At 46.9% G+C, this 27993-nt stretch overlaps 1 protein-coding gene across 1 annotated transcript in view; it reads left to right on the top strand.

The window, feature by feature from the left end:
- Positions 1-27993, top strand: part of LOC142464645 (uncharacterized) — a 755558-nt gene that overhangs the window by 12857 nt on the left and 714708 nt on the right. The window contains 3 exon segments of the mRNA XM_075568010.1: positions 1081-1284; positions 1470-1593; positions 25008-26049. Coding sequence (XP_075424125.1) covers positions 1081-1284; positions 1470-1593; positions 25008-26049 — 1370 coding nt within the window.

Genomic DNA, 27993 nt, shown 5'->3' with positions numbered 1-27993 from the left:
ATATGCAAATGTAAATACAACTGTATGCTCATCTGCATGTCTTAGGCAGGTCTGCAACCCCGCCTTTCACCATAATCACCCAGAATCCCTTGCTGCAGTGGAAGTGCTGTGTGCTGGGTGATTATGGTGAAAGGCGAGGTTGCAGACCTGCCTAAGACATGCAGATGAGCATACAGTTGTATTTACATTTGCATATTTGCTTTGCTGTGGAGGGTTTTTGTCACTTTTTTTACTCACCATAACTTAACTCAGTATATATATATATATATATATATATATATATATATATATATATATATATATATATATATATATATATATATATATATATACATACATGCATGCATGCATGCATGCATGCATGCTTTGGGACTCTAAATGAACTGTTGCATGCTCTGAAGAGTTTTTACATTTTCGGACACATATTGCTACAACAGATTCTTGTGTGTGAAGTACATAGTTCTTCTATTATAAATGGGTCTGAGACCCTAGCCGATATATGGATTGAATATTTTTGCATTTCTTGGGTGGTGGAAGCGTATAGATATGATTGCAATTGAGTAAGGGGTAAATATTAACTCATTGAAAGTGCCTTGTAGAGTTGAAAGGTGAGTTGGCTACAGTAGCCATGTGTATTAACCCATTTTGCCTTTCTAAGTCATAGGCTCACTTTTGTTCTGTTCGTGGCAGTAGGGAGGAGTGGCTCAGTGAATAAAGCCACTGAGTTTGAAGCAGGGGAACCTGGTTCAATTCCTGGTGTCTACTCCTTGTGACCATGGGCTGGGCAAGTCACTTTATTTTCCTGTGCCTCAGGCACCAAAAACATAGATTGTAAGCTCCACAGTGCAGGGACCTGTGCGTGCAAAATGTCTCTGTAAAACGCTATGTAAAACTAGTAGCGCTATACAAGAACATGCTATTATTATTATGGACGTTTGGAGGGGAGATATTGTTCATTTAAGGGACCTTTGCAAAGGTGGAAATAGGACAGCTTGCGAACTGTGTATTAGCCCTTGCCCCATATGCAGATCACGTGCTCAAAGGTGTGCCATACGTGACACTGTCTCTCTCCATATGTAGGATTACATTGTTGTGAAGAAGCACGGTGATCATGTCACAGAGAGCAGCAGTTCCTGTGTGCCAGAAATATTCTGCAGGACCCAGAGACCCATCATGGAGAATCCAAGTAACTCCTTGATACATGAGAGAAACAATGACAAGAAGCTGATGTCTGAGAAGATCCTGGAACACGTCGACATCATCATTCACCTGCTGAATGGAGAGGTGAGGGCTGCTGGGCAGCGTTAGTTATTGCCACCTTTCTGTCTTCATTCAGCCTTTTCCTGAGCAAACTTTGTTCTATGTATCTGTATTCTCCTCTCTGCTCACCTGGCTTTCCATAAGGAAAAGATTCTTACAGGACCAATTATTATGTCTGGATACTGAGTCGGGGATTCTCTGTGTTTCAGATACCTATAAAGTGTGATGATGTTGCTGTGTATTTCTCCATGGAGGAGTGGGATTATTTAGAAGGACACAAGGAGTGTTACCTGGACGTGATGATGGAGAATGACCAGAACCTCAGCTCACTGGGTAAGAGGAGGTTTTCTGTTATTCTAATAGAGATGTCAGTCATGTTTGGATCCAGCAAACAGGAGCTCAAGTTACACTTTGTGTTTTTATTGTGAGATTTATCTCAGGAACAAGAAACAAGTTACAGAGCCGGGCAAACAGAGGCTCATCTCTGTCACTCAGAAAGGTATATTTTAGATTAGAGGTTCTCAACCTTTTTTCTCTCGATGCCCCCTATTTATAATGCTCATTTGCCGACGCTTTTACAATAGTATGAACAGGACACACAGGACAGATCGCTAAACATTGCAACACAATTGTGTAAGGTAATAGAATCAGAGCAGGATGTAATTTCTCTTCAGGAGGACTTGGAGAGACTGGAAACGTGGGCAGGTAAATGGCAGATGAGGTTTAATACAGATAAATGTAAGGTTATGCATTTGGGATGCAAGAATAAAAAGGCGACTTACAAATTAAATGGCGATATATTGGGGGAATCCTTGATGGAGAAGGATTTAGGAGTGCTTGTAGACAGCAGGCTTAGCAATAGTGCCCAATGTCATGCAGCAGCTGCAAAGGCAAACAAAATCTTATCTTGCATCAAACGGGCAATGGATGGAAGGGAAGTAAACATAATTATGCCTGTAAGAGGACATGTGCAGAGGTACGCAATGGACTGTTAAACAAAATCCGCTCCACTCTGGAGTATATATACACTTGTAATCCAGTTCTCTTTAACTGCGTGGTTAGCCCAGCGATTCACCAGCCCAAATTATAGAGACATTTATATAGGTATATATAGATAGACATAGATAATCAATCTTATAAGAAAAGTCTTATCTGTTAGCTGGGTTGCTGCCTTTTCTCCGGATATATCAGCATCCAGGTTTTAGAAGTATTTTCCCCTATGTCTTGCTGGCAGCGTGCAGTCTCTTTTGGCAGGCTCAAGACATCTGTGTTCCCTCGGTCAGTCTCACCTGTGAGACTCAGGAACTTCTCCGCTGTCTGTTTCCCGGTTCAGCTCATGTGTGAGCTCAGGAAGAATCTCTGTTTGTTTCCCAGGTCAGCCCAGGTGTTGACTAAGGAATCCTCTTCCTGTGTCTGGGAACAGGGTTTTTCTATAGTTCAAATCAGCCAGGTGAAGACTAGGTGATTGCTGCTGTGCAATTTAACCTGCACACTGCTGGATTAGAGGCAAGCCTGTTAATAGGGATAAGACCCTGTTACATACCTCCCCTGTTTGTGGGAAGCTCGGGCTTACCATGGCTGAAGCACATCCTTCCATTCTCATTCGAGATATCTCTGTAACTTAAATGAGAGTGGATGGGGGAAGAGAACCCTCAGTCCCGCTGGGATTGGAGCCCTTTCTCCAGTTTATTTTTGTCTCCTCCCGAAGGTGCTTGAGATAAGCACTCAAGTCGCTCGAGGAGGACTTTTTCCAAGTAAAGTATTTTTACTGAGTGTGTGGTCATGAGATTTCCCTTGCATCGGGCGTTCCTCTTATTGTAGGCAGACTGTATGGCGACAGTTGCAGAGCGTTTGAGAGTAGCCCTTTGAGTTTTCTGCTCTTGAAGCTGTCTTTCTGCACTTATTCCACTCAATGGAGTTGCCAGTTGAGCCTCTTTGGGATTGAGTTGCAATTCCACATCCACTTCCAGAGAATGTCCTATCTTTTCAGCTTCATCAGCTAAGGATTCTTCTGGTTTTGATTCTGCACGTATACCTTTTTTTGTTGCCTGTTGGGTGGCTGAAGGTTTGGCTAGTGCTTGGCTAAGTGGTTTAGACTTTGCAACCTTGTTTATTAGGTGAGCGATGTTCCCAGCTCTCACTGTACCCTTTTTTCTTTGGGTTTTTGTGGCTGTGGATACTGACGCTTGGTCAGGGTTGTCATGATAATGTCATGAGATATTGGGTATTGTTAATCCCTCTGGGGCTTAAGGGGTTAGTGAGCTACAGTTTTAGGAAAATACAAATGTGTGGTGTCTTTTCAGAAATCTCTGGACTTCAAAAGAAGTTGGGTGTGAAAAGTACAGAGGGGGTTTGGTGTATGTTAACACCGAATTTGCAGGCCAAGTGTATATTGCTGGTAGAGACAGCTAGGCCCATGTCTGGAGCATTGGGTGTGAAATATAGCACCTGTGACAAATGTTCTCTACACAGGAGGCCCAGCTTCAAAGCATTTCTTGACAAGGGGTTTTATGGGGGCCAGGGGTGTGACTACAGAAGGAGTAACCTTATTAAATATAAGAATATCATGAGATGTCCTCGGCTGAACATGCTAAAAGTTACGTGTGTATCCGTGGAACCGAGTCGCAAATAATGATTACAGACACATGACGTCTAGCAGGTACTAAGAGACAGATATAAATATCTCTTAATTTTAGTATTACACAGTAATATTTAGTCTCATTGGGAGCGTCATGCGTGCCGGAATGTATTAATATGGCTTGCGTGCCAGTAAGTATTACAGAACTGAAGTTATGAGTACAATTAGATAGGAAAAGCAGTTTTTAAACGTCCTGGGGTGGGAGGAGTTTTACTCTGGGGACGACTGATTTACTATTGGGGCTGGGTTTAGGTTGTGTTCAATGGGAAATAACTGTATTTAAGGCTGAGCATGCGTGTTGGGGGGTAGATATCTACAGAGGAGTATTTTGAGACCGGATACGGGATATTTCAATGTTTCTTACCAGCGACCACTCTGGGGGGAAATCTATGTCATGTGGTAAAGTATAGATTTTCTTTTATGTTTATCATTTTATTTTAAGAAGCTGTTCTGCCTTATATTGTAATAACTGTATGTTTATTTTGTAATAACTTTTCTGTAATCTAAGCACTGTATGCTTATATATATATATATATATATATATATATATATATATATATATATGTATGTATATATATATATATATATTAAATTAAAACATTTAATAAGTAATGCTTTGGGCTCTGAACGAACTAATGCACGCTCTGGAGAGAATAACTTACGAATTTGGGCACATGTTACTACAACTGATTTTGTGTTAAAGTGCATAGTTTTTCCTATAATAAACAGGGACTTGAGGCCCTGGCGGATATTTTAGTCTAAGATCTGTTATCATATCTGCATAACCTCAGGTGGTGGCAGTGGATAGATATGATATGCAATTGAGTAGGAGTTAAGACTAACTCGCTGGTTCCTTGCAGAGGAGAAAGGGGGTTGTTAGAGTAGCCTTGTGTAATAACCCTGGTTGCATATCTAAAGTCATGTGCTCACTTGTGTGCTGTTCGTGGCGGTGGTATATTGGGACGGCTTGAGGAGAGATACAACTCATTTGAGGGACCCCTGAGTGGGTGAAGAGCGGGGCAGCTTGCGGGCTGTGTATAGATCCTTGATCCTGTAAGAGGGGATATTGTCATTTGACGGACCTTTGCAGAAGTGAAGAGTGGGTGCGCTTGCGAGCGTCGGTATTAACCCTTGTCCTGTAGGCAGGTCGCGTGCTAGCAGGGGGTCGTTCGTGACAAGGGTCAATACTTGTCCTCATAGTACTGTAATCTCATCCATGAGAGATCCCTGTTTTTTGAGGGCATCTTGCAATTCTCCTCTCAGGGAATTTAGTTGTGCACTTTGCTTTCTCTGAGTTTGTATCAGTGTCTCCTTCATATTCTGGAGCTCTGTAATTTTTGTCTTCAAGGTTGCCACTGCGTCCGTTTTCTCCTTGGTGAACTGACTCAAGGGGATGGAAAAGACTCTCTGTCTCTCCAGCTCTTGCTCCAGTTTCTGGGCCTTCTTCTGCTCCCTCTCATACAGAGTCACCTGGTATCGAAGCTCCGCCTCCAATGATGCTCTGGTGACATGAAGTGTGGCTTTTAGCTCCTCATAGTGCTCTGTGGGGACGCACTGGGTATTCAGACGTTCCAGCCGCACTTGTACCTCTTTATCAGCCTGCAGATTTTCTTCCTGCAGAGTTCGCTGCTTCTCCTCGGCATTCTGGAGTTGTGTATGCAGACCTTGCAGTTGGTTCTGCAGTCGGTGCTCTGCTTCAACCTTTTCACCTTCCAGAAGTTTCTTTATTTTTTCCAACTCGTGGAGCTTTTCATTCTTTCCATTGACGTGGTCTGGCAACTTAGAATTTTCTTTTTTTAGTCTTAAATGTTCTCTTTTTTCAGTCTCTGTAATATTCAGGGCCTCCTTGTAGTCCACCTTCCATTTTTGCGCCTCTGCTTGGAGACTGACTGTCTCCTGGCGTGAGACTTCCGTCTCTAGGTTGAGGGTCTGAAGGTCCTTCTGAGAGACTTTGAGATCTATATTAAGATTGGCAATAGTTTTTTTTAATTGTCCATCTCCTCAGCGAGACTGTGAAGTTCCTTTTTGGAGACGTCCAGTTTTGTGCGGAAGCTGCCGATCTCGTGGTGTGAGGCATCCAGTGCTGTGCGGAGGGTATGAACCTCCTTCTGGGATACGTCCACCTCTGTCCAGACACTGTTGACCTCTTGTTGTGAGGCATTCAGTTCTAGGCGAAGACCGTGAACCTCTTGCTGAAAGACTCCTTCAGTGCCTCCTCATACTTCCGCTTCAGCATAGCCATAATTTTATCGGATTGGCTCTGCTTTTCCACCATGGTGGCTTTAGTAGTGTTTGCAGTGGCTAGCTCAGTCTTGGCCGCCGAGTAAATTGCGAGCACAGTCTTCTGTAGCTCAGCATTATTTTCTCTCTCCATTTTTAATTGTTCATGGAGCAGGTCACAGTTATGCCCGGCATTTTTCAGGGCATCTTCAGGGCTGGTCAAGGGATCGTCACTCACTGGTTCCGGCTCCGCTTCCCTGGGATAGTTGGTTGAGGGTTCCTCACTGTTGGCACTGGACAGACACTTCTTTGGGTTATACGACTTCTGCCTTGAGCCCTCTGGATATTCTGTCATCCGCATGACGAATCCTCCATTTTCTCTAGGCTGCAGGGCATCTCGGTCCCCCTTTTCCTCCACGTGTCTGTTACTTCCACTGTAAGTGAAGAACCGCTTTTCTTTTTTCACCTTTTTGTTTTGGATGACTCCGTCCCATCAGGAATACTGGGGTCTCCGTCTTTATTTGAAACTTTAGCAGCATCACTGTATGTTCCAGACTTCTCTTGCAGTTGCGTTAGCTGACAGAAATATTCGGTGATCTGCTGCTCCTGCTCTTTCTCCTGCCGATCATATTCGTCATCATAGAGAGCGGTCTTTTCGGTTCGTACCGAGTTCAGGCATCCCCACCATTCTTGGGGTATTTTGTGGGTGTGACTCAGTTTGGGTTCCCCATAAGAGATGTCTTCCTCCTCATCGGACTGGAAGGGCCACTCTTCCGTGGGGTAGGGTTCATTACAGGAACGCCGCATCTTGTCCTCCATTTTGGGGCTATCACGTGTATTTTCCTTCCTGACCTATGGAGGCGCTATTGCAGCTGTTGCCACTGTATTTGCTAGAACCCAACATTTTGGTAGTCCTACAGGTGGGTAGACTTTGCTTGTAGAGTTCATAGCTCTCACAGGCGTCTCTGTAGACTTTTCCTTCTTCTTTACTTTGGTATGTTTTACAACATCAGCAGTACTGGGCACGCATTCTTTCTCATTAGTGATACTGGATGTGCGGTTGCTAAGTAAAACTTCTGTACATTCCTTGGGTCCACAGCGTATTGATGGCTGCTGCAGTTCCTTGGCTTGTTGGAAAACATAGTCCTCTGGCTGCTGCCCTTTTTCTGGGGCCACGTAGAGGCCATCCTCATCATCTGAATAAGGCCTGAAGGGACACTGCTCCATGTGGCTGGGCTCTTTACACCAGGAACATATTTTCTTCCCCATTCTTGCAGAGTCTGTATTTGACTTCAGCTGGGCGGCTATTTTAAATTCCCAGGGTTTTTTTTTCTTTTTTTCTTTTCTTTAGGTGTACTCTTCACCTTGACCGACTTGGCACTATTTCTTTCACACAATGCTTGCTAGTGTAGCTGCCCATTTCCTTGCTTGACCAAAGGCATTTGCTTTACACCATTTTCTTGCTATGTGCAATCCCTCCGCTTCAGCAAAAGAATTTGGTTTTCTGCTTGAGTTCAGTAATCTTCAGTCTCATTTTTGGGTATTATGGGATTCACTCTTCACACTTTGGGTGCATGTTGTACTCCCAAGATACACACACAGACGTTACTTGCAGATTTTTTTTTTTTTCACTTTCTTTTACTCTTGGCAGGGCGACTTAACACTCAGCAATTGGCTTTGGGTTACCCTTTACACAGTTCAGCAATCCTTTTTTTATCCGATGGGACAATTTTACACTCAGCACTTGCTTGCTGAAAATTCCCCTGCTTCAGCAAAATTTTTTTGTTTTTTTAGGAAAATAATAAACAAAGCCTAGCTCCTCTGGAGTGCTGACTCACTTCTTGAACCCTGACTATGGCTGAAAGGCAAAGCCCCTTTTTCAACAACCATATTACACATTATTGTGAAAGGCAAGTAAGGTTTACCTGCTTCAGCCCCGTCTCTCTCTCTCCTCTTGGGATCGGGGAAAAGAGTCCATCTGTGGTTTTGTGGCTTTGTTCAGTGGAGTGTAGCCCTTTAATTCTGATCTCTGCCGCAGGTGAATCTTTGTTTTTGTTGCTCAGGCTGCTTGTAAGACTGTATGCAGGCAAAAAGCACAAAAAAATTTCACAGGCAATCTCCGGGGCCCCTTTTAACTTCAAGGGCCACCTCTCATCCCAACTTCTGACACCATATGTAAGAGGACATGTGCAGAGGTACGCAATGGAGACTGTTTTAAGGTGAAATTAAAATAAGGCTTTATTGCGCCTGTCGCTTTAAACACAGCAAACATGTAAATCAGCAAACAAAATCCGCTCCACTCAGGAGTATATATACACTTGTAATCCAGTTCTCTTTAACTGCGTGGTTAGCCCAGCGATTCACCAGCCCAAATCATAGAGACATTTATATATATATACTGTTCGAGCGAACACAGATGTCTTGAGCCTGCCAAAAGAGACTGCACGCTGCCAGCAAGACAGAGGGGAAAAGACTTCTAAAGCGCTATGTATATTAATGGCGCTATATAAATAAAGACATACAATACAATACAAAACCTGGATCCGGAGAAAAGGCAGCAACCCAGCTAACAGATATGACTTTTCTTATAAGACTGATTATCTATGTCTATCTATCTATATATATATATAGATAGATAGACATAGATAATCAGTCTTATAAGAAAAGTCTTATCTGTTAGCTGGGTTGCTGCCTTTTCTCCGGATCCAGGTTTTGTATTGTATTGTATGTCTTTATTTATATAGCGCCATTAATATACATAGCGCTTTAGAAGTCTTTTCCCCTCTGTCTTGCTGGCAGCGTGCAGTCTCTTTTGGCAGGCTCAAGACATCTGTGTTCGCTCGATCAGTCTCACCTGTGAGACTCAGGAACTTCTCTGTTTCCCGGTTCCGCTCATGTGTGAGCTCAGGTAGAATCTCTGTTTGTTTCCCAGGTCAGCCCAGTTGTGGACTAAGGAATCCTCTTCCTGTGTCTGGGAACAGGGTTTTTCTATAATTCAAATCAGCCAGGTGAAGACTAGCTGATTGCTGCTGTGCAATTTAACCAGCACACTGCTGGATTAGAGGCAAGCCTGTTAATAGGGATAAGACCCTGTTACAATGCCCCTTTACAAAGCATTAGTAAGACCACACCTTGAATACGGAGTACAATTTTGGGCACCAATCCTAAGAAAAGACATTATGGAACTAGAGAGAGTGCAGAGAAGAGCCACCAAATTAATAAAGGAGATGGACAATGTAACTTATGAGGAGAGGGCCTGAGTCTCCCGCGTTGGTATTGGGGACAACAGGGCCAGGCTTCTGGGGTATATGCCTCCATATTCTTAGCAACGGTGCAGCGCCTCCATTCTCTATAACTTCCCAGGGATGTGGGGTAGGACCCTTATAGAGAAAGCACCCTGGTCCCTGGGTGAATGCTCCAGAACACACACAGTCTCTTTGGTAAAATAGCACAGTCTCTTTATTGTCTCTTTGGTGTACACACACAGTTCGTCAATAGCAGCAGACTTCCCCGTGTACTGGGGTACTCCTCCTCTCCTTCCCTCCAGCAATGTCTCCAGACAGGATGGTCTGGATGGGGCCTCAATACTCCTGCCTCCACCTCCACAAGGGTAGGCCCTGTGGGTAAGGCTAGATCTCTTCCCCCTCACCCCCTGAGCAGGGTGAGGGGCATTGGTCCACCTCTATAGCTCTGTCCTTATTGTCCTGGGTCCTACTTCACTTCAGACCACACGCACTCCTCAGCTCCCATCTGATGCTCCCAGTCTGACCAGCTGAACGCTCAGCTGTCACAGGGTCATCTCTCCTCTCTCTGGGTACAGAGCAGACACACTGCTCTCCAGATACTCCAAACTCTCAGCTCTCAGCACTGCACTCTTCCAGAGCTGCACTCAGAACTCTCTCTTCCAGAACTCACTCAGAACTCCACAAGACTGACAAGACAGAACAGACTGAACTCACACACATACAGCACAGCCCACTAAATAGACACAGCCCTGCCCCCTATGAGGTCAGCAGGATCTCCCCTCTGTCTAGGCCTGCACAGAGCCAGGGTCCTGCCTCTACCACAGAGGCGGGGCTTGTTGAGGGGGAAAAACCCATGGTCACTACTGGCGCCTGCCCTTACCAGGGCTTACTCCAGTAGTAGAAGGATAAGTAGCCCGTTCTGCTTACAGGGGGCTACATACAGATGTAACCCCTCCTTGCCAGGTCCAAAGGATTGTTACGTCGATTTAGTGTTATTTAGGCATAAAGCTCAGTGTGGTTAGGTTACCTTTCTCAGGATGCTAATATCCGTGCAGGTTGGTGTTGTAAATGTTGATGGAATGATGGGCGCCAAGAACTTTATTTAGACAAACCGTTCTTTATTTATTATTGTAGGCTTTCATACTTCTTCCCTGGGGCTCAGGCAGCACTCCAGGGAGGCACATGGTTTGTCATCTTTTTCATACATTTTGGGTGAATAGACGGCAATCCCTTGCATGTGGATATGAGGTTTGCTTGCAGCTCTCTATGCATGGGTGCACCTTCTATCACGGACACCAAATCCTGTCGTCCTGTGCAGATACCTCCTAGTCCCTCCATTGGCTTGTTATTGGGGCTTGTGTCTAGGGAAGTCCCCTGTGTGACCCTCTAAGGGCCCTTCTCGAAGAATCCCATGCCATGGGTGTCACGCACATCCTCTTTAGGCAGGGTAGGATGTTCCTGACCCACCATTATAAGTGGCCCTGTTTAAGTAAGGGACACTTTTCAAGAACTGCAAAAAAATAAAGGTGACCATACTCACAAACATATAGTTACACTCTTAAGGACAGACGCTATATACAGTGAGACTCCTCTCCTCCAGGAACCGAAGGGCCTAGAATCTTCTCCAGCCCTTATATACCGTTCTCTGCGGTCACATCCCACTGGATACAGGGGCTGAGGTTTGGATATGGCTTAGTCATTTTAACCCAGGTGGCAGAAAACAAACCTTCTGGAAGGTGGGCGTGGCTTGAAGTATACTTCATATCTTAAACCTAGTGACAAGTTGAACCCTTTCTGGAAGGTGGGCATAGCTCTGCTGAGTTACTTTGCAACACAGTATGGGAAAAGGGTGTGGTACCTTGCAACAACCCATGCAGTTAACCCTTTAGGGCCCTTAACCACTTATGTGCACATAGTATTCACAGAGTGGGGGGGGGGGGGGTAACACAAAATAAAATATACACACAGGAATGACACACATACACACAGGGGAGGTGCAACAACACACACAAGAGAACAGCTACATACAGAACAGACATACACACACACACATATATAGTGATGCCCACACAACGCTGTAGCATCTTTAAATCCCAGATAAAGGCAGAAAACATCGTACTTCTCTTACGTGGGGTTTATTTAAGGGAATTAAATCATATGCTAACAGGCCCACCGTCCCTTTAAATCAAAACAACACATAAAAATAACACCTATTCCCTTTAGGGAAAGCTAACTACGCCATAGCTTTTGCCCTCACTAACTGCATGGCCAGCTAAGCTGGTTCCCGAGCCAAAACATGCCCTGGTATATGCAACAATCTACACAGTCTCTGCACACAATAATAAGGGTTTTGCTTATCTTAGTCATTTTGGAGCAGACGTCCCTGCTTCAGCACGGCCTTGTCGTCCTTCTTAGAGAAACTCAGCCCCACGTTGAGCCCAGAGAAGCTCCTCTGTAGGTCCTCTATTCCAGCTTCCGCAGCTGGGGAGCACTTCTATCTCCCCTCCTTCTCTGGGGAAAACAGTCTCTCAGCATAGCAGCTTTCAGTCTGTCTTTTAAACCACTTCCTTGTTCACTCAGACCAGGCTGATTAACTCCATTAGTTAGCAGCTGCTGCTGACTTCTCTTTGAGGAATTAACTCACTGTGGATTGGAAAGCACACTTACTGCACTGTTCCAGCCCCTAGAGGACTGTGATGGTATCATAATATATATAATAAATATAATGTGTGTGTGTGTGTGTTCTTTGGTGTAGATCTGTCTGTCATATGTGTATATTTGTATGTGTCTCTGTTCTCCTGTGGAGTGTTTGTATGTACTGTCTATTTGTTCTCATCTGTGTGTGTTTGTTTGTGTTTGTGTGTGTGTGTGTATATCTATATATCAGGGACTTATCACTGTTTGAGAGAAACTGCCTCTAAATCCAGCAGTGTGCTAGTTATTTGCACAAAGGCAATCAGACTCCACCTTGCTGATTATGATTCTTAGAAAAGTGTGATGTGAGAAACAGAAGAGAGATTCCTTAGCTCACATTTGGGCTGACATAAAGAGAAGTAGGACAGACCAGAGATTTCCTTAGCCCACAATTGGGCTGACCTGAGGAAAAGATGATACCTTGATGCACACAGAAGGACTGTATGCTTATAGCAAGACAAGGGGACAAGACCTCTATACCTGGACACAGAGAGTGCCATAGCACACAAGGATGCTGACCCAGAACAGAGAGGCATTCCCCTATAGCAACAACAACAGATACAGATAAGAGACTTTCTTGTTGGACTGGTGTGTGTGTGTGTGTGTGTGTGTGTGTGTGTGTGTGTGTGTGTACAGTTAGGTCCAGAAATAATTGGACACTGATACAATTTTCATAATTTTGGCTCTGTACGCCACCACAATGGATTTGAAATGAAACAACTGAGATGCAATAGAAGTGCAGACTTTCAGCTTTAATTCAAAGGGTTGAACAAAAATATCGTATGAAACGTTTAGGAATTGCAACCATTTTCATACGCAGTCCCCTTATTTCAGGGGCTCAGATGTAATTGGACAAATTAACACAGTCATAAATAAAATGTTCCTTTTTAATATTTTGTCGAGAATCCTTTGTTTGTTGTGGTAATGAGCCTAGCTACCCACCCAGTTAGATAGGGCTGGGATAAAGTTTTAGTTATTCTCCAAAGTGGAGTAAGCCTTTATTTTGTTTCTTTTTGTATGTCTTGCCTTGTTAAAGGAACAGGCGCAATAAAGCCAGGATTTAATTTCACCCTAATCGGTCTCCATTAAATACCTCTGCACATATCTCTTACAATATATTTGTACACATATACTTTGCAGGCAATGACTGCTTGAAGTCTGGAACGCATGGACATCACCAAACACTGGGTTTCCTCCTTTGTGATGCTTTGCCAGGCCTTTACTGCAGCTGTCTTCAGTTGTTGTTTGTTAGTGGGTCTTTCTGCCTTAAGTTTTGTCTTCAGCAAGTGAAATGCATGCTCGATCGGGTTGAGATCAGGTGATTGACTAGGCCATTGCAGAATATTCCACTTCTTTGCCTTAAAAAAACTCCTGGGTTGCTTTCACAGTATGTTTTGGGTCATTGTCCATCTGTAAAGTGAAGCGCCGTACAATCAACTTTGCTGAATTTGGCTGAATCTGAGCAGACAATATATCCCTATACACTTCAGAATTAATCCGGCTGCTTCTGTCTTCTGTCACATCATCAATAAACACTAGTGACCCAGTGCCATTGGAAGCCATGCATGTCCATGCCATCACAAGCCATGCATGTCCATGCCATTACACTGCCTCCACCATGTTTTACAGATGAAGTGGTATGCTTTGGATCATAAGCCGTTCCAAGCCTTCTCCATACTTTTTTCTTCCCATCATTCTAGTACAGGTTGATCTTAGTTTCATCTGTCCAAAGAATGCTGTTCCAGAACTGGGCCGGCTTTTTTAGATATTGTTTGGCAAAGTCTAATCTGGCCTTTGTATTCTTTTTTTTTTTTTTTTTTTTTTTGTACTTTCAAAACAATTTTATTAGGCATTCAGTTAAACATGCATTGGTATTGTACTATAACGCCTAACATTTTCCAATCCACAGTTTTTTTTCGGGGGGGGGAGCAGAAGGACAACCGCCGTTGTCCGTAGAAAAGGGGGGGGAAGCCTTCAGAGAGGGAAGGCAGGGGGGAGGGGGACTGGGAGGGTGGGGGGATGGGGGGGGAGAGGAGAGGGGGGAATGGGGTGGGGGGAGGGCGTCTGACTGTCTGGGGGTGTGAGCTATAGAGCATTGGTTGATCGCCTATGGAGGGGTGTCCGGGCTTTGGGGCGTAGGGATTGGCTGTCTGGCCCTAGTTTTGGAGGACCATGGGTCCCAGATTTCCTCGTGGGCCGGCAGTTTTTGTCGAACGATGGCGGTGAGCCGTTCCATGATCATCACCTCGTCGACTCTTTTTCTAATTGTTCCCAGTGCCGGCGTAGTTGTTTTCCTCCAGGAGGCCGCAATACAGCAACGAGCCGCAGTAAAAATGAAGGATATCAATTTCCTGACTGGTCGGACAATGTCTTTCAGTGGTGCCGCCAGCAGGTAGGTCAGTGGTTCAATAGGCACTTCCAGGTCGGTGACCTCTTTTATTAAAATTTGGACCTTGGCCCAGTACTTTACAATTTCTGGACAGGACCACCAGATGTGGACCATGTCCCCTCTATGACCACAGCCTCTCCAACATAGATCCGAAGCCAGAGGGTAGATTTGGTTTAATCGGGCTGGGGTAAGATACCAGCCGAACATAATTTTATAAATGTTTTCCTTTATTGTAGTACATAGGGAGGTCTCCGAGGCTGTCTCCCAGATTTCTTCCCAAGTCTCTCTGTCTATATGTAAGTTCAGGTCAGCTGCCCATTTGAGCATATAGTCGTGCTCTTTTGGGGTCGAGGAGCGTTCTAGTGCCCCGTATATCTCTGAGATGAGACCTTTCTGGTGGGTCTTTGTCTCGCAGAGGTGTTCGAACGTTGTGAGAGTGGGGTATTCTGGGAGAGGGCAAGTTGTTCTAATAAAGTTTCTAATTTGAAGATATTTGAATGTGTCCAATTGTCTGATTTGATATTTGGTCCTTAATTCTTGGAAACTCAGAGGCCTCCCCAGGCTCAGAAAATCCGCAATCGCCTCTATACCCCTCGTGCGGTATTGTTCGAACAGTTTAGATCCACATCCCGGGGGGAACTTTGGATTGTTAAAAATAGGGGTCAATTGGGAGCTTTTAGTAGTAAGGCCATATTTGTATTTGCAACGTAACCACACATCCCATGTGAATTGGGAGGCCTGAAGTTTCAGGTTGTGTGTATATCCCTCCCCTCTGTCCAGGCTCCAGAGGCAGGCTTGCAGAGAAGGCATTTTGGCACATTGAGTCTCTATCTCCACCCAACTACAACGGGTCGGGTCGGCATTCCACATTACCACCTGCTTAAGCTGTGCAGCTAGGTAATATCTGTGTAAGTCCGGTACCCCCAGACCTCCTCTAGATCTTGCTGCCATCAGGACCGATCTGGCGACTCGGGGTCTTTTGCCCTGCCAAATAAAGTTAAATATTCTGTTTTGCATATTTTTGAGATCAGCGCCTGGGACGTGGGTCGGGAGTGTTTGAAAGAGATATAGCATTCTTGGGAGTATATTCATCTTAATGGAAATCATTCGACCGATCCACGATATCTGGTAACCTTCCCACTGATCTAGATCCTTTTTGATCTTGTCCCATAAACGCGGGTAGTTATCCCGGTATAGATCCCGGTAGTGCCTTGACACATTAACTCCCAGATATTTAATGTGTGAAGGGCACCATCTGTAGGTAAAATTGGTTTTGAGGAGATTGACTTCGGGATCCGGGAGACTAAGATTTAGGGCCTCTGATTTGTCGCTGTTTATCTTATATCCTGATACTCTGCCAAACTCCATCAGTTCCCTCTGGAGGTTGGGGAGGGAAGTTAGAGGTTTAGTCAGAGTAAGGATGATGTCATCAGCGAATAGGGAAATTTTGTATTGTGTTTTATCAATCGGGATTCCCTGGATATTCGGGTTCTGTCTTATTTTAGACGCCAGTGGTTCAATCGTAAGGGCGAAGAGAAGGGGAGAGAGGGGGCATCCCTGCCGGGTACCGTTCTGGATTAGGAATCGTTCAGATCCTCCGCCCGAGAGGCGTACCGAGGCTGAGGGGTTCTGGTAAAGTGCTTGAACGCCCTTTAGGAACGAGTCTCTGAAGCCGAATTTAATCAATGTTTGGTTTAGGAATAGCCAATCAATTCTGTCGAATGCCTTCTCTGCGTCAAGGCTTAGTAACATTGCCTTTGAGCCTGAAAGGTGGGCATGATCTACTAAGTTAATTATTTTACGTGTATTATCTGAGGCCTGACGGCCCAGGACAAACCCGACCTGGTCCTTGTGTATTAATCTCGGGAGGATGGGATTAAGTCTGTTCGCCAAAATTTTACTATATAGTTTAAGGTCGTTGTTCAACAATGAAATTGGTCTGTAACTTCCGCATTGGGTGGGGTCCTTCCCGTCTTTAAGTATTATTGCCAAATTTGCGGATGACATTGTGGACGGGATAGGACTCCCTTCAAGGAATGAGTTGAACAAGCTTAATAGATGTTTGGATAGAATGGGAAAGAATTTTTTGTAGTATGCATTTGTGAAGCCATCAGGGCCCGGCGCCTTAGAATTTTTTGAGGCTCTCACGGCCATTTCCAATTCGTCTATCGTTATTTTCGCGTTTAGGTAGGTATTCTCCTCTTCTGTTAATGAAGGGAGGTCGCACTCGGATAGGTAACCGGCTGCTAAAGCCGTATCCGTCTCTTTAGAGTTAGCAGAGTGGGTTCTTAGGTTATACAATTTAGTGTAGAATTTGGTGAATTCCTCTGCTATTTTTTTTCCGTTATATTGGAGTTCACCAGAGTTATTCCTGATCGCCGTGATTTGCGATCTTTTCTGTATGCCTCGTAACTTGCTGGCAAGAAGTCTATCGGCCTTGTTCCCTTTATCGTAATACCTTTGACCCGTCCATCTAAGAGCTTTTTCTACATCTTCTAATTGGATGATCCTTAGATCGTTTCGAGCAGTTGTCAACTGTTTATAGATTCTCCGGGAGGGGTTATTTTTATGCTTTTGCTCTAGATCGATTATTTTGTCTGTGAGCTCTTTAGATAATCTGAGTTTGGTTTTCTTCCGGTGGGAGGCAATCGAGATAAGATTTCCTCGAATTGTCGCCTTATGGGCTTCCCACAGGCTTGCTGGAGAGGCTACGGAGCCTGTGTTTATTCTGAAGTAATCCCTAAGGGATTTTTTGAGTTCCAGCACTGTCCCGGAGTGGTTCAGTAAGGAATCGTTTAATTTCCAGCAGTACGAAATAGTTTTCCCGAAGGGGATGGACAGGGTCATGGTGATGGGAGCATGATCTGACCATGTAATTGGGCCGATATCTGTATATCTGTACGTGTGTGACCGGTCTTAGAGAAAGAACCGGTTAGTGGGTATAAGACCCTTGGGGGCGGGTCCGAGAACGCTCTCCAGTGAAGGCGGGTCGGGTGGAGACCCAGAAGATTCTGTGGCTTCAACCGGCCTCTGCCTCGCCGGGTTGGCTCATTCGGTGGGATGTCAGGCCCGCAGGACTTTTTGCTCCACCTAGCCGTAAGTGGGCGGGCGTGGGCGAGGGAGGGGTAACTGGGTCGGGAGGTGAGGGGTTGGGGACGTTGAAGGTCGCTGTGGGAATGATTGCTCGAAAGGGCGGGGGGGGAAGAGGGGGGGACAAGGAGGGAGGGGGTGATGAAGGGGGAGCATGGGGAGAGAGGGGGGTGTGGGGGAGGGGGAAGGGGGGGGAGGGGATGAGATCTCCTTATGGGCTCTCGGTTGGTGGGACCTGTTGTCTGGCAATGTTATCTATCTGCGGTGCTTAGTAGCTGGAGGGAGGGGGGAGGGGGAGGGGGTATACGGGGGGGGTCCCTGTTCAGTAGGTGTGGGGGTGGGTGAAGGGGGAAGGGGGAAGAGGGTGTAGGTCTTGGGAAAGAGAAGGGTATGGTGAGAGGGAGGGAGCAGGGGGGGGTGGAGCATAGGTGGGACATCAAGAGACATATCTCCATTCTCCTCGGGTAGCCGACGGTCGCGAAGCTGCTCCTGCTCAAGAACGCCGGGGTGGGGTGGGTGGAGGGGGAGGGGGGGGGGCGGGGATAGGGGGTAGGGAGGGGTACAGGCTTAAACACTGAGTCATTACTGTTCATTACTGTAGGCGTTTAGCAGTGACAATATAACATAGATGGTACATTGAACCCTTAGCAGTATACATGAATCATATATAGCAGTATTCACCTTACACATTTGCTATAACACCAGCGTTGAGCGGCCTCATGTGGTGAACCCGGGAACTACGCCTGTTGGGTCCGCATTCGAGAGCATGCTTAACCAGTCAGGTTCAAGGTAGAGTGGATCAGTCCGGGTGGACTGGGGGGGGGGGCTAGGGTGCAGGTCCTATAGCGGGGAAGGGTAGGGGGGAGGGGGGGGGAAGGGTAGGGGGGAGGGGGGGAAGGGCAGGGGGGAGGGGGGGGGGAAGGGTAGGGGGGAGAGAGGGGGGGGAAGAGTAGGGGGGGGGGGCGGGAAGATGCTATGGGGATCGGTGGGGGTGGCTGGGGAAGGGATATAGGACGGGGGGAGGATAGGGGGCGGTACAGGCTTGTACTTTCGACCTTAGACAGTAAACATAGTGTATATTGAGCAATCCTGACAACAGACCTTCCCTATGACCCAAGCGTCCTGTACCCTCGTGTGGGGAATCTGGGTGCATCTCTTGATAGGCCCGCTGTCGTAAGCGTGTTCGGCTGATCTGGGTCAGAGGTGAGCGGTTCCGCCCGGTGGGGGCTGGAAGGGATAGGGGTGGATGTAGGGGGGGTGGGGGAGGGGGGGCGGGGGTGGGTTTGCGTGGTCGGGGGGGGGCGGGTAGGGGGGGAGGAGGTGGGTGAGGCGGGGGGGGGGGGGGGGGTGGGGGGGAACCTGGGGTACTAGGGGAGGGGGGGAGGGGGAGAGGGGGGAGGGGGAGAGGGCGGGGGGTGAGGGTAACCTCAATCTGTGAACCCTCCGTACCTCCCACATTCTCCCACCCTCTCGATATGTGTCAGTTTGCTGCAGTGCTATGGGGGCAATACGCCCTTCAGGTCCTCCCAAGAGGGAAGCGGTGGGCCAGGCCTATGGTAGGACTGAGGTGTAGGTGGTCGGGGGTCGGGGGGGGGGGCGGATGGCGGAAAAGGGTATTGGGGAGGTGTAGGGAGGGTTTGGGGTTACCCCACAAGGGGGGTGGGGCGAGCAAGTGGGGGTAGGGGGGGGACCGGGGGAGGGGCCACCTCGACCGATGCCCCCAAAACCTTTATGCAGAGAGAACATACATTACTGTAGGCATCTAGCAGTGTCCATAATGCCGGGTTAGTGCAACCTTTTGTGTCAAAGTGTGATCTTCCTGTCCTGATTCACTTGTAATTGTCACTGGGTTGTAGCTGGGATGCCCGCATCCTCTCCCGAGGGGGCTGGTGGGCTGGGGGAGGGGTTGAGAGGGAGGGTATGGGGCAGGGGGAAAAGGGGGGGGAGGTGGGGGGAAAAAGGGGGGGGGGAGGTGGAGGAGGGGGGGAGGGAGGGGGAGGAGGGGGAGGGCAGGAGGGCGAGGGGGGGGGGCAGGAGGGCGGGGGGGTGGGAGAGGGGGGGGGTTGAGCAGGGGAGGGGGGGTGGGGTTGAAGGGGTTAACAAGGACGCGAGGGGGGGGGAGGGCGGAGGGGAGAGGTGAGGCAGTTATTGTGCAGGGGGGAGGGGATGGGGATGATGGTATAAGGAGGGGGGGGTGGGTAGGAGACGGGGAGGGATAGGACACAGGAGGGGGGGAGGGGGGTGGAGGAGGGGGGGGAGGGGTGGAGGAGGGGGGGGGAGGGGTGGAGGAGGGGGGGAGGGGTGGAGGAGGGGGTGGAGGAGGGGGTGGGAGGGGGGGGGGAGGGGGGAGGAGGGGGGGGAGGGGGGAGGAGGGAGGAGGGGAGGGGAGGGGGGGGGGGAGGAGAAGGGGGGGGTGAAGGGGGGGGGAAGGGGGATGCCCTGTGAGTTCTTTATGGGTCCTTCTAACTGGGAGGACGTGGACGCAGTGGTGATTAAAGCCTGTTGCCAAACTGGGGGTGATGGGATATATAATAACAGTAACCAGGGGTAACATGGGGGGAACAGTGCTACAGACCCTCCGTCCGTGGACACCGCATAGCTGGGGGCGACCGGGATATCCTGTGCCGTCCTCCCCTCCGCGGAGGGGGGAAATCATGGTCCCCTGGGATCGTCAAGGGTTGGACCGCCAGCGAGACCCTCTGACCCCCCCTCGGCCGAGGGGGGGGCACCGGCACTCCATCCGGGAACCGGGCTGTTGCGTGGCCTCCGCTGGTGCTGTGCGTGTGACGCCTCTGGTGTGGGACATCCGGTCAGGGCCACGTGATGCGGGGAGTGAAGTCTGAAGGTCGGGGGTCGCGCACGGTGATGACGTCGGCGTCGTCACGATCTCGCCCAGGATGCCTCGTGGTGCTCCGCAGCGGAGTGAAGACTCACCGGGCGCCATCTTGGGGGAATCCGGTGCGCACGAGGTGGGCCCACCTCATCGAGTTCCAGTGCTGCCGCGGGTGGTGCCGTCATGGTGTCAGGGGGGATGGATCCGGTCTCTCCTCCGGTTGCTGCTGGGAGCCTCTGTTGAGCGGTGAGTGCTTCGTATAGTGTTTCCTGCGCGGGGGACCCTCGCGGCGCCATCTTAGGTGGTGTTAGGGAAGGCGGTAGAAATCTCCCGGGAGGGCCTCTCTGTGTGCAGGGGACACCCGTCAACGCTCCCTGGACTGCCTCTGCTCCGCGATCCTTTCTGATGTTCTAACCGGGTGGTCCTCCCTTTCCCGGGGTCTGTTGGCAGGCTGGTGAGTGTGGCGGAAGGGTTCCGCGGGGAGGCCCAGGGTTTTAGCCAGAGGTTCCATTTCTTCTGGCTGCCGGATGGTCAGGAATTTTCCTTTGTGGGAGATGGTCAGCTTAAAGGGGAAGCCCCATTTGTATTTAATTCCCTTCTCCCTGAGTAGGAGTGTCAGGGGGCGCATTGCCTTCCGTCTGTCCACGGTTAACTTGGATAAATCATTGTAGACCTGTAGTGGCTCATTTTGGAACGTGATCGTGTCCTTATCCCTGCAGGCACCAATCAGTTTATCCTTAGTTGAGAAACTGTGGAGGCGCACGATCACGTCCCGCTTGCGGTTAGGGTCTTCTGAGCGCGGACCCAGTGCCCTGTGAGCCCTGTCTATTTCCATGTCCCGGGGGTCGAGATCAGGGGAGATAGCGAGGAAAACGTCCTGCAGGTAAGCCCTGAGCTGGGAGGGCATTATCGCCTCGGGGATACCGCGGATCCGCAGGTTCTGCCTGCGGTCCCGGTTCTCTTGGTCCTCCAGACCGTCCCGGAGGGAGTGAATCTCATGTCCCAGGCGAATTATCTCGTCGTCAGCCTCTGACTGATGTTGGAGGGCTTCATCAAGCCTAGCTTCCAGGGTTGTGGTTCGTTCTTGCAGGCCCTGAATGTCATGCTTTATCTCAGCCACTGCCTCTTTAATATTCGCCTCCAATGATCTTTGGAGCTTAGCATGTAGCTCCTCGAGAAACTCCTTTGTGATTCTTGCGTCTGGTGATGGAGGGGTCTCAGCGGGGCTCGCCGGGCTAGTGAGGCCTTGTGTGCCTCGTGCACTGGATGTCTGGGGGCCATCTTGCCTCCTGCCTCCCGTCTCAGCAGATTGTTTAGCGGGGGTAAAGAACCTTCCAACCCCTTGGGGCTGTTGATTTTTTCCCCTATTTGCCATCCCTGCGGTTTCAGAGAGAGATTCTGTGCTTTTTGGGGTGTTTTTGGCCGGGTTAGAAGGTATAAAATTGGTAATTATACAGAGGGGTCTCCAGAGCTCTCCCTTTACCCGTCTGTCCTGGATGACGTCATAGACACGCCCCCGGCCTTTGTATTCTTTAGGCTTATGAAAGGTTTGCACCTTGTGGTGAACCCTCTGTATTTGCTCTCGTGAAATCTTCTCTTTATGGTAGACTTGGATAACGATATGACTACCTTCTGGAGAGTGTTCTTCACTTGGCTGGATGTTGTGAAGGGGTTTTTCTTTACCATAGAAAGGCTCCTACGATTATCCACCACTGTTGTCTTCCGTGGACATCCAGGCCTTTTTGTGTTGCAGAGCTCACCAGTGCGTTCTTTTTTCCTCAGAATTTACCAAATAGTTGATTTGGCCACTCCTAGTGTTCCTGCTATCTCTATGATGGATTTTCTTTTTTTTTTTGCAGCCTAAGGATGCCCTGTTTCACTTGCATTGAGAGCTCCTTTGACCTCATGTTGTGGGTTCACAGCAATAGCTTCCAAATGCGAATGCCACACCTGGAATCAACTCCAGACCTTTTTACCTGCTTAATTGATGATGAAATAACGAAGGAATAGCCCACACCTGTCCATGAAACAGCTTTTGAGTCAATTGTCCAATTACTTTTGGTCCCTTGAAAAAGAGGTGGCTACATATTAAAGAGATGTAATTCCTAAACCCTTCCTCCAATATGGATGTGAATTCTCTCAAATTAAAGCTGATACACTGCACTTTAAGCCCATATTCATTATTAAACTGTAACTTGAATTTATTTTGGTAAACAGCCAAAATAACAAGATAGAAAAAAGGCAACCTCCTCTGGCGCTGAGGCAAGGGTCAGCGCCAGAGGAGGTTGCCTTTTTTCCACCAATCCAAGTCTGGGTGGAAGATACCAGAACAATCTATTTAGGCAGCTCCAGGACTACCATTTGGACATTGTATCTAAGGTTGTTTCTATATTAATATATTTTGATATTTTGTTGTTTGCATAAGCGCTGATTTCACACCTATTTTTTTCACCTATTAGCCGAAATAACAAAACTTGTATCAGTGTCCAATTATTTCCGGACCTAACTGTATATATGTACTGTATGTATGTATTGTTTGTTGTGGTAATCTGCCTAGCTACCCACCCAGTTAGATAGGGCTGGGGTAAAGGTTTCGTTATTCTCCAAACTGGAGTAAGCCTTTATTTTGTTTCTTTTTGTATGTCTTGCCTTGTTAAAGGAACAGGCGCAATAAAGCCAGGATTTAATTTCACCCTAATCGGTCTCCATTAAATACCTCTGCACATATCTCTTACAATATATTTATACACATATACACACACACATTAACTGAAAATAGAAGCACACACAGAGACAACTCTCATAGTGTTTATGATTTATTCCACAGAAATAGAACAAAAAAAAGTGATAAACCATTGCATTCACATTTGTGCTTACTGCAGTAAATGCATAAAACCTAATCAGGTATAGCAAAAACCACCTTGTGGGCCTCTAGGATCCGACCGTGTGCTTGGACTGTCTGTCTGTATCTCACTCTGGAGCCTGGGCTCTCTATGCTCCATTCTCCAATCTCCTGCACCTCAGCACCTCCTCTTAGTGATGATGTCACTACCAAGATCGCCAACAGGAAATTCCACAATCAACACAGATTTTCTGGATTACCCTACACATTTCGTGAAGATCTCTCTCTTCCTCCGCGGCTATGAGTTTGTAATGTGCTGCATGCTCACAATGGAGGCTATATATACCCCCAAAAATCACCTAATAAAAAACCTCACACCAGGTGAAGATAATGGAGCATGGTTAACCTAACACATATTCACACATACAGACACATACGATACACCGGCACACCACAGGAGAAAGAGACACACACACATACACAGGTAAACCGATGTACACAGGACACGGAAAAACAAATACACACAGGACAGACACACAGGAGAACAGATACACACACACACACACAAACAAATACATACAGACCAAACACATGAGTAATAGATACAGACAGTTACACACAGGACAGGCACACCCACACACAGAAGAACAGCTATCCACAGTACAGAGAAACACACAGGATAACTGAGGTATACAAGAATACCCACACACACACACAAGAACTTTTACACATATAACAAAGAGATAAACACCAAAAAACATATATATACATATATACACACAGAAACAGATGGACACACACACACCTCTGGACAGCAGATATACACACCACAGGACAACAGATGCACACACACAGCAGGAGAAGAGATATACATATAACAAACAGATATATACCACAGGAATGACAGGCAGGCAGACACACACACTCACAGATACACACACTCACAGATACACATACAGTGGAAAACTGATACACATATGACAAACAGACATATAACACTGGATATATAAACATTATATATACACACACACACACATATAGCTGAACCCCATTATAATGCGGACCTTGGGGTCCATAGAATGAGACCACGTTATAACCGGGATCGCGTTAAAATTTCATGCATCTAGATCTCACTCCTCTTTGCAGCTGTCTCCTCACTTCATAGGGCTGTGTTCACGTGCTCTCCTCTCCAGCTGTCTGCTTTCGTGCGTGGCGTAATTTTTTTTTTTTTAGACATTAAGCGGAGCGACGGTGCTACCAGAAATCTGGTAGTCACTGATATTTGATTTTTTCGGTGACTGTCTCCCCTTGCGGCCATTCGGGAGCTTCTCCGTGCCTTTGCCCTCCCCTTTTATGACATCGCTGGCCTTGCAGCCAGCAACGTCGCCTTTAACTTAATTTCAACTATCGCAAAAGCGACGGTGACTGGTGACATCATCAGTCATGTCGCCGGCTGTATAAGCGTAGCCTATCTCAGCTCCGTGGTTTTTGATGTGGACTTCAGGGGGACATTTCTGAGGGTCAGTTATACATCGTGGAATTTATGTTTAGCTCGGATAACTCAACCCACTGTGTTCCAGGAAGGACTAAAAAATGTCCATGATCAGAACCTATTTCAATAGAGTTGCAGAAAATAGCTATATAAAAAGTGAATTAACCCCTGAGTTGCTTTCTATTTTGCCACATAACTACTTTAGCTTACTGTATATTCCATTTGCAATTTTTATAGCAATTGAAATGTTCAACCAGAAATGTTACATTATGTTTATGCTATTAATGAATTTCTTTTCACACAGTGCATTTATTTCCAACAGATAAATCCATGAGCAGAAGTACACCTGCAGGATGGCACACTCCTCTTTGCTCACCAGATAGTATAAATGAAGATAACAGTGTTGTTAAAAATGATCAAGAAGCAAATGACTTGCAACAAAATAACTCAAGTAAGAGACTGAGAAAATCTGTGAGAATTATAGATAAGGAATCAAGCTCACGTAAAGAACAAAATCCCACAGTCTCCCACATTTATACACTGAAAGAACACAAGTGGGAAAAAAGAAACACGAATGCACAGAAAATGCACACGAACGTGTCCGTAATGAAGTATAAGTGCAGTGAATGTGGTAAAGACTTTAATAATAAATCAGCTTATACAATTCACCAAAGAACACACACTACAGAAAGGCTGTATAAGTGCTCTGAAAGTCAGAAATGCTTTATTAGTAACTCGGATCTTGTTAAACATCACACAGGAGAGAAGTCATTTGTTTGCTCTAAATGTGGAAAATGTTTTTGCCGTAAGTCTGATCTTGTTACCCATCAGAGAAGTCACACAGGAAAGAAGCCACTTGTTTGCTTTGAATGTAAGAAATGTTTTCCCCATAAGTCAGATCTTGTTACGCATCACAGAATTCACACAGGAGAGAAGCCATTTGGTTGCTCTAAATGTGGGAAATGTTTTTCTCGCAGCTCAACTCTTGTTGCACATCAAACAATTCATACAGGAACGAAGCCATTTGTTTGCTCTAAATGTGGGAAATGTTTTTCTCGCAGCTCAACTCTTGTTACACATCAGACAATTCACACAGGAACAAAACCATTTGTTTGCTCTGAATGTGGGAAATGTTTTATCAATAACTCCCATCTTGTTAGACATCAGATAATTCACACAGGAAAGAAGCCATTTGTTTGCTCTGAATGTGGGAAATGTTTTTCCCACAGCTCAAGTCTTGTTAGACATCAGATAATTCACACAGGAGAAAAGCCATTTGTTTGCACTGAATGTGGGAAATGTTTTTCCCATTATTCAGCTCTTTTTAAACATAAGAAAATTCACACACGAAAGAGACTAATTGCTCCTAATATGGGATCCAAAGTTCAGAGTTTGTTAAATATCAGAGACACCGCAGATAAAAAAATATAGCATTAAAATGTCAATGTGAGTCATGAAGTTTTGCTCTCAGAAAGTTCAAGACATTAAGGTCCTTATCTGACAGGAAAGGCTCTTATATAAAGATTATGCCCAGCCTTTTGCTTCTTTGCCCATCAGGTACCTTCATTGTGGCATAACATAGAAGTAAAAATGTATTTACAATAGGTTATAGCTTTTTGATATACTGGATATCCTCCCCCTAGTCACATCCACCAAAGGCACCTGAGTTCTGGAAAAGCAACTTAGTATATAGTAAGTGAGGATATATGGATAGTGTAGACAGATTAGTGTTGGACCGGGTCCTAATTTAAAAAAAAAAATGGGGAATGGGTACCCGGGCAAAATCAAATGATCTACCCGGCCGGGTACCTGGTTACCCAGATGGCACTTACCTGGGGGTGGAGGAAGACCACGGTGACATCTAGGAAGGTCAGCAGAGGTCTTGTGGTGGTGGCAACATCAGAAGTCTGTCTTCAGCCAGCGTGGGAGCAGCAGGAATCCATAGCAGTGTGAGCCGGGAAACCACGTGACCGGAGCAGGAGCAGAAGCGTTCCTGTTGGACAGCCGGCTGTACAATAGGAATGCTTCTTCTCTGGTCACATGGTTCCCTGGCTCACACTGCTATGGATCCCTGCTGTACGCGCGCTGGCTGAAGACAGACTTCTAATGTTGCCACCACCACAGGACCTCTGCTGACCTTCCTAGATGTCGCCGCCGTCTTCCTCACGGGTCTTCCTCACCTTCCGTCGATGACAGCAGGTAAGTGATGATGTATTTTTCAGCTACTCTGACATTACCAGATGCTGGGTATTACCCGGCGCCGGGCTGACTTCTCAGTTGCCGGGTCCGGGTAATATTCGGGTAGCTGAAAAACTGTCGGGTACCGGGTAATTCCGGGTGCTCGGTACATCACAAGGATAGATTAAGCCTGTAAAGCTGGTTTGACAAGTTCTCCTCACAAGTAAGTAATAACCACTAGAGTATTAATGGAGTGAATCCGAGGTCAATATACAGCCGCGGCCCCTTTCATCCTCCTGCTTACCTGTAAAAATGCGGGGATGTTCTCCGTTTGTCACGGAGTTTCCCGCGCGTCAGCCGCATTGACACATAAGTGCTAATGGTGCTTAACATTGAAAGCGCCCGTGGCATCCAAAACCGCCGAAAACGATCCGCATCTGCCCGCGATTTCAAAAATCGCGGGGAAACGGCCGCAGGAGTTTAAAGGTGGCCGCCACTGTATATTGGATTGAAAAAACAACCCCAGATGGGTAGTACTCACTGGATAAAGGGACTTCTTGGCTCCATGGTGTGCTTCCAGTGAATGGATATCAGAGGTGTGGTCCCAAAAAATGGTTAAGCCCAAAAAATGGTTAAGCGGTGCACTACTGTCATGATGGAGGGGGTTTGGCCCGGGATTAAAGGGGTTACACCCCATTTGGCCACTCCCTACTCTCACTTGGGAAGCAAGGGGTTAACTGGACAAGGGTCCAGTAATGTGTTTTACCTTACTTCAGTATCCAACTGTTTATTCCCCTGTATAAAATGTATTGTCTCATCCTGGTGTTTGCACTCACACACACACTGGGGTAGATGCGGGAGGGAAGGGGTTAATGTTAAAATATTGATTATAGCCCTTTGTGTAATTTTCCCGCTTTTTCAGGCTCCATTTTGCAGCCTTCCATAAGTCGCCATTGAGACTCCATGCGTTCTAATGGCAGAAGTAGCGGTTTTGGACCTGTTTTCCAGCGACGACCAGCAGGTGGCGTCCGAGAGGAGGAGCGGTGGTTTTCCATTGTAAGTCAATGGGCTCATTGACTTCAATGGAGATTCCTCAACACCGGCCTCGAGGA

This window comes from Ascaphus truei, chromosome 13 (genome assembly GCF_040206685.1).
Source record: "Ascaphus truei isolate aAscTru1 chromosome 13, aAscTru1.hap1, whole genome shotgun sequence".
Lineage (NCBI taxonomy): Eukaryota > Metazoa > Chordata > Amphibia > Anura > Ascaphidae > Ascaphus > Ascaphus truei.
This window is presented reverse-complemented; position numbering and strand designations above follow the sequence as displayed.